Raw genomic sequence first — 7,211 nt, forward strand, 5'->3', positions numbered from 1 at the left:
GAACCTTTGTCATTGATTCCAGTGTATTAGATAACATCACGGCCGCGGTAGAAGCAGCAAGCAGCGTCGTGGGAGACCAAGTCCAGTCGGTTCAGTTGCTCGTCACTATTTTGCAAGAACAAAAACAAAATAAAACGGATGAGCTTGACCAAGTGGAGAGCCAACTAGCAGCAACAACAGGTAGAAAACCAGTACACACAGTTTTATCGACGTGTATGAGCGTATTTTCATTAGATTGTACATGTAAGTTTTGAATTTAAGTTAATATGAGAAACTTCAAAGAGCGAAATAACCGCAATGAAAATTATATTTTAAGCATAACATAAGCAAATTTTGCATGTATGCATGTTCATGTACATTCAAGAGAAAAAGTCCACATTCACAGTTTTATGTGTTACTTCATGTCGCCCATAGATGGCGCAGTATTTATTGCATCTAAAGTAAAAGACAGGTGAGGAGAAAAAAGAAGAGATCTGGGAGGGGAAAAGGGATAAGACGGGTTGAGGGGAGGACCTGGTTGCGGTAGATGACAACTGTTTAGTGTTTTATTAGCAATTTTACAATTATTATTTATTTGTTGCTTTTATTATTATAACTATAATTTTATAATAAAAAGATAAGTTTGATGGTTCTCTTTATTACTGTCTCCCATCTTCATTTTCTTTTGTTCTGTCTCTATCTCCTTTCTGGGCTCTCTCATCTATACTTCTTTACCTGTGTGCGAACCTTTGTGAGAATAGTAAAACCTGGTATAAGTATAATTTAACCCGTGCTTTCGGGTAATTGTAATTGACAATACCATTGGATTGCTATCATAAGAGGGGGTACAACATGTATAGTGTGATTAAAACACTAGATGTACAGTATCTCCATATCTGTTATATTAGTTGCTTCCAGCTGGTGCGTTGCGACCACCAAGTAGTTCACTTCCTTGACTTACATGGAGGATTATAAGAAGGAAAATGGAAGGTTAACGTTGGGTGATCGCGTATATGTCAGAGGTTTGAGAAAGAGTTCGTATGTATAAAATGTTTGGGGGCCACTGTTATATAATAGTCCATTATTTACTATTTTTAAGTTCCAGGTATAAACTCATGATGGATGAGTAACAACTTCCTTTCCTGATCTTTAAAAGTCTTTCAAACAGAAGGCTGTACATTAAAATTTCCAAATATATAATCTATATCATGGTGTGTGTGTAATATATATATATATATATATATATATATATATATATATATATATATATATACATATATATATGAATGTATGCATACATATTGCATTTATGTACATATATATTCTACATTGCATATGTATATACACATATATGTATACGTATGTACACATGTATATGTATGTACACATGTATATATACATATTGCATATATAGACATATGTGTGTGCGAAAGTGTGTATATATAACATCATCAGGGGACTAACGCTGACGGGGACGCATGGTCGCATCTACCCTTCACTTGCATCCTCATGCTGAGCCTCCAGGCAGGCCCTCGGCTCATCTCTAGCTCCTCACAAGACTAGTCGAGTTACCCAAGCCATGACCTCCTAGGTCAACACCTAGGATTGTTTTGCAACAACTACACACACGTGCGCGCACACACATACACACACACAAACACACACACACACACACACACACACACACACACACACACACACACATATATATATATATATATATATATATATATATATATATATATATATGTATATATATATTGCGGATTATGTCTTTCTTTGTATATATACATGTCATGTGTATATATGTATACATACATATATGTGTATATATGTATATATACATATATGTATATATATATGCACATGCGTGTGTACATATGTATATTTATGTATATGAGTGTATTTGTGTGTGTACATATATGTGTATGTGTGTGTGATGTAGATAAAAAGAGTGATATCCAATTAAAACTTTTGAAATCCACAGACCCTCCAACAACCACCGAATTTCATACAACAGAAGCTAAGCTGTCCACCAATGAAAAAGTAACTACACTGCCACCTAATTCCACTAAACAACCAACGACTACAATGCAGCTAACACCACAGAAAACTACTGAGGAACCAACAACCGGAGTTATATCAACTACTGAGTTACCAAAAACCACTGAGCAAACAATCATAGCATCAACAATTACCACTGACTCACAAACGACAGAAAATCAACGAACCACACGGTCACCAAAAACCACTGAGCAACTAACAACCAAATTCTTGCTAACAACCACGGTGTCAACGACAAAAGTAGAACCAACCACACGGCCACAAGTAACCACCGCGCAATCAATCACCACGATGCTACAAACAACTACTGTGTCACCAACGGCCTCTCAGCAACCAACATCCACTGATGAACCAACAACCACAGTTTTACAAACAACCAAAGTGTTACCATCGACCTCTGAGCAACCAACATCCACTGATGAACCAACAACCACAATTTTACAAACAACCACTGTGTCACCAACGACGAGAACCCAACAAATGTGCCCCAAACCCAACCACAGTGTTCAAACAGAACACACAAGTGCACAACCACCCTGACCAACCAAACGACCAATGTGAACCAAAAAACCACATTTGCCCACAAAGAACCTGAAACTGTGCATACCAACGGGACCACCGAAACCAACCACCAACCACAATGCCTCCAACAAAGGGAACCCACCAAAACTGTTACCCCCTTCCCCCAACAACGAACGCCACAACTGGCCCCCAAACAAAGACCCCCGACAACTGTGCCCCCAAACAACGTGAAACAACAAACCCAAAATTAAACCAAACCACATGCCCAAAAAAACGGATACTGGCCACCAACACCCACAACCCTAACAAAAAACAGCCGACAAACTGTCCCCAAACACAGAACCGCCGAAAAAACTGTCCACCAACCCCCAACCAAAAGAACCGCCGACAAACTTTTCACCAACCACCACCAGGGCCCCAACAACAACACAATGTGACCAACCCACAGTTCCAAAAAGAACCAAAAGCCAAAAAACCCACCGTGCCAAACACAACCCACAAATGCCACCCCAAGCCTCCAAAAACAAAAACCCGACAACTTCCCTGCCAAACAACAGAACCGCCGACAACTGTGCCACCCACAGAACCGCCCAACTGTGCACCAACCACCACAGCGCCTCCAAACAACAGAACCCCCGACAAACCGTGCCACCAACCACCACAGTGCCACCAAAACAGAACCGCCGAAAAACTGTCCCAACAACAGAACCGCCGACAAACTGTGCACCAACAACAGAACCCCGAACTGTGCCACCAACCACACAGTGCCCCAACAACAGAACCGCCAAACAACTGTGCCACCAACCACCACAGTCCCTCCAACAAACAAGAACAGCCGACAACTGTCCCCACCAACCACCACAGTGCCCCCCAACAAACAGAACCGCCGACAACTGTGCCACCAACCACCACAGGCCTCCAACAAACAGAACAGCCGAAACTGTGCCACCAACCACCAAAAGCCTCCAACAACAGACAGCCGACAAACTGTGCCACCAACGACAAAACCCGCCGACAACTGTGCCACCAACCACCACAGTGCCACCAAAAACCCAAAAACCGCCGACAACTGTGTCACCAACCACCACAGTCCCAAAACCAACAACAAAACACCGCCGACAACGTGCCACCAACCACACAGTGCCTCCAACAACAGAACCGCCGACAACTGTCCCCCAACCACCACAGCGCCTCCAACAACAAAAACCGCCGACAACCGTGCCACCAACCACCACAGTGCCACCAACAACAAACCGCCGAAAAACTGTGCACAACAACAGAACGCGACAATGTGCCACCAACAACCAGAACCACCGACAAATGTGCCATCAACAACAAACCGCGACAACTGTGCCACCAACAAAGGAACAGCCGAAAAAACTGTGTCACCAACCACCACAGTGCCTCCAACAACAGAAACCGCCGACAACTATGCCACCAACCACACAGTGCCACCACCAACAAAACCCGCCGACAACTGTGCCACCAACCACCACAGTGCACCAACAACAAACCGCCGACAACTGTCCCCACACCCACAGTCCCAATAACAACAGAACCGCCGGACAACTGTGCCACCAACCCCCCACAGTGCCACCAACAAACAGAACCGCCAGAAAAACTGTGTCACCAACAACAAAACCCGCCGCAACTGTGCCACCAAACCACAAGTGCTCAACAACAGAACAGCCGACAACTGTGCCACCAACCACACAGTGCCACTAACAACAGAATCGCCATAAAACTGTGCCCCCAAAACCACCACAGTGCCTCCAACAACAGAACAGGCCCGAAAAACTGTGCCACCAACCACCACAGTCCCCCAAACAATAGAACACCCAAACAACTGTGCCACCAACCACCACAGTGCCTCCAACAAAAGAACAGCGACAAACTTTTGCCACCAACCACCACAGGCCACCCAACAACAGAACACCCGACAACTGTGCCACCAACCACCACAGGGCCTCCAACAACAGAACACCCGAAACTGTGCCACCAACCACCACAGTGCCACAACAACAGAAACAGCGACAACGTCCCACCAACACCACAGTCCCACCAAAAAAACAGAACAGCCGACAACTGTGCCCCCAACCACCACAGTGCCACCAACAACAGAACAACCGAAAACTTTTGCCACCAACCACCACAGTGCCTCCAAACCCAACAGAACCGCCGACAACGTGTCACCAACCACAAGTGCCTCCAACAAGAACAGCCAAACAAACTGTGCACCAACCACCACAGTCCTCCAAAACAGAACAGCCGAAACTGTGCCTCCAACAACAGAACACCCGACAACTGGGGCCTCAACAACAGAACAGCCGACAACTGTGCCTCCAACAACAGAACAGCCGACAACTTTTGCCACCAACCACCACAGTGCCCCCAACAACGAACCGCCGACAACTCTGCCCCCAAAACAACAGAACCGCCGAAAAAACTGTGCCACCAACAACAGAACCGCCGACAAACTGTGCCACCAACCACACAGTGCCAAAACAAACAGAAACCGCCAAACAACTGTGCCTCCACAACAAAAACAGCCGACATCTGTGCCACCAAACCACCACAGTGCCCCCCAACAACAGAAACCGCCGAAAAACTGTGCCACCAACTACCACAGTGCCTCCAAATCAGACCCGCCGACAAACAGAACCGCCGACAACTGTGCCACCAACTAACACAGAGGCCTTTAACAACAGAATCACTGTAACTAGCTACCAACCAGCACAGTGCCATTAACCAGCACAGTGCTAACAACAGAATCGCCGCAAACTGTTTTCACCAACCATTACAGGGCCACCAACAACGGGAATCACCATCAATTGTGAAATCAACCACCACGGTCCCACCAAAACAGAATCGCGATGTGCAACCAACAGCACAGTGCCCAACAGAACGCATAACTGTGAAACCAACCAGCCAATGCCACAACAACAGAATCAACCAAAATACATTTCAACAACCCAGTATCATCAGTAACTTCTGAACCCAAACTACCACAATACTACAACAAATACTACCGCCAACAACTAAAATGCCACCAATAAACCTCTGACCCAAAACCCCACTACACTACCCAAAACAACCAGCCAGAACAAACATCTGTTCAACCAGAAAACTACACAAAATTTACTTTATCAGAACTGCACAAAGAAAAGCACAGTTACTTCAAGAAATGGGAAAAACCGGGGAACCAGATTTCTGCCTCCAAAGCCACTTCACAGCTCTTCAAAAGACCAATCAAGCCCTGCAAAAGAGTCATTGAAAGCCATCGAGCAAAACCATGGCAATTCCGGAAGGAAGCGGCGATCCCTTACTTACTCTATCGATCAAGATGGCGACACTGCACAGGGCGATCCATATTGTGAGGTAAATGAGGACAATGCCGTCACTGGCAACCCAACAGATCTGCTTTTTACAATGATCGATGATCTCCCAAAAAGTGGCCAACCTCACAACCGACCAAATACTTGCTTCAATCAACTCATGAGAATTTTGCTACATCATAGGAAATGGAACCTGTCATCGATTCCGTGTATTAGATAACATCACGTCCGCGGTAGAAAGCAGCAAGCAGCGTCGTGGGAGACCCAAGGTCCAGTCGGTTCAGTTGCTCGTCAATATTTTGCAAGAGCAAAAAAAAAAATAAAAAAGGATGAGCTTGACCAAGTGGAGAGCCAACTAGGGAGCAACAACAGGTAGAAAAAACCAGTACACAAAGTTTTATCGATGTGTATGAGCGTATTTCATAGAAGGTACACGTAAGTTTTGGATTAAAGTTTTGATAAACTTTAAAGAGCGAAATAACCGCAATGAAAATTATATTTTAAGCATAAAAATAAGCAAATTTTGCAGTATGCACGTTCATGTACATTGAAGAGGAAAAGTCCACATTCAAGTTTTATGTGTTACTTCATGTCGCCCATAGATGGCGCAGTATTTATTGCATCTAAAGTAAAAGACAGGTGAGGAAAGAAAAGAAAAGGAGATCTGGGCGGGGGGAAAAAGGGAAAAAGACGGGTGAGGGGAGGACCTGGTTGCGGAGATGACAACTGTTAGTGTTTTATAGCAATTTTACAATTATTATTTATTTGTTTCTTTTATTATTATAACTATAATTTTAAAATAAAAAAGATAAGTTTGAGGTTCTCTTTATTACTGTCTCCCATCTTCATTTTTTTTTGTTCTGTCTCTATCTCCTTTCTGGGCTCTTCATTTATACTTCTTTACCTGTGTGCGAACCTTTGTGAGAATAGTAAAACCTGGTATAAGTATAATTTAACCCCTGCTTTCGGGTAATTGAAATTGACAATACATTGTTGGATTGCTTTTCATAGGAGGGGGTACATCATGATAGTGTGATTAAAAACCTGATGTACAGTATCTCCATATCTGTTATATTAGTTGCTTCCCGCTGGTGCGTTGCGACACCAAAGTAGTTCACTTCTTGCCCTTTCAGGAGGGTTATAAGAAGGAAAATGGGAAGGTTAACGTTGGGTTTATCGCGTATATGTCAGAGGTTTAATAGTCCATTATTTACTATTTTTAAGTTTCAGGTTTTTAAATCATTATGGAGAGTAAAACTTCCTTCCTGATCTTTAAAGTCTTGAAACGAAGGCTGTACATAAAATTTGCAA

General features: G+C 43.7%; 1 protein-coding gene across 1 annotated transcript in view; it reads left to right on the forward strand.

Annotated features, from left to right (window-relative positions):
• LOC119570592 (mucin-2-like) overlaps positions 1-7,099 on the forward strand; it is a 7,340-nt gene extending 241 nt beyond the window's left edge. The window contains exons 2-14 of the mRNA XM_037918266.1: positions 23-180; positions 1,967-2,424; positions 2,547-2,792; positions 3,014-3,210; positions 3,331-3,585; positions 3,722-4,013; positions 4,064-4,603; positions 4,739-4,901; positions 5,063-5,280; positions 5,369-5,479; positions 5,716-5,943; positions 6,430-6,539; positions 6,979-7,099. Of these exons, the coding sequence (XP_037774194.1) occupies positions 23-180; positions 1,967-2,424; positions 2,547-2,792; positions 3,014-3,210; positions 3,331-3,585; positions 3,722-4,013; positions 4,064-4,603; positions 4,739-4,901; positions 5,063-5,280; positions 5,369-5,479; positions 5,716-5,943; positions 6,430-6,539; positions 6,979-7,099 (3,097 nt within the window). The remainder of the gene's footprint in view (positions 1-22; positions 181-1,966; positions 2,425-2,546; positions 2,793-3,013; positions 3,211-3,330; positions 3,586-3,721; positions 4,014-4,063; positions 4,604-4,738; positions 4,902-5,062; positions 5,281-5,368; positions 5,480-5,715; positions 5,944-6,429; positions 6,540-6,978) is intronic.
• The last annotated feature ends 112 nt before the right edge of the window (positions 7,100-7,211 follow it).

This window comes from Penaeus monodon, unplaced genomic scaffold (assembly GCF_015228065.2).
Source record: "Penaeus monodon isolate SGIC_2016 unplaced genomic scaffold, NSTDA_Pmon_1 PmonScaffold_3257, whole genome shotgun sequence".
In the NCBI taxonomy this organism is placed as follows: domain Eukaryota; kingdom Metazoa; phylum Arthropoda; class Malacostraca; order Decapoda; family Penaeidae; genus Penaeus; species Penaeus monodon.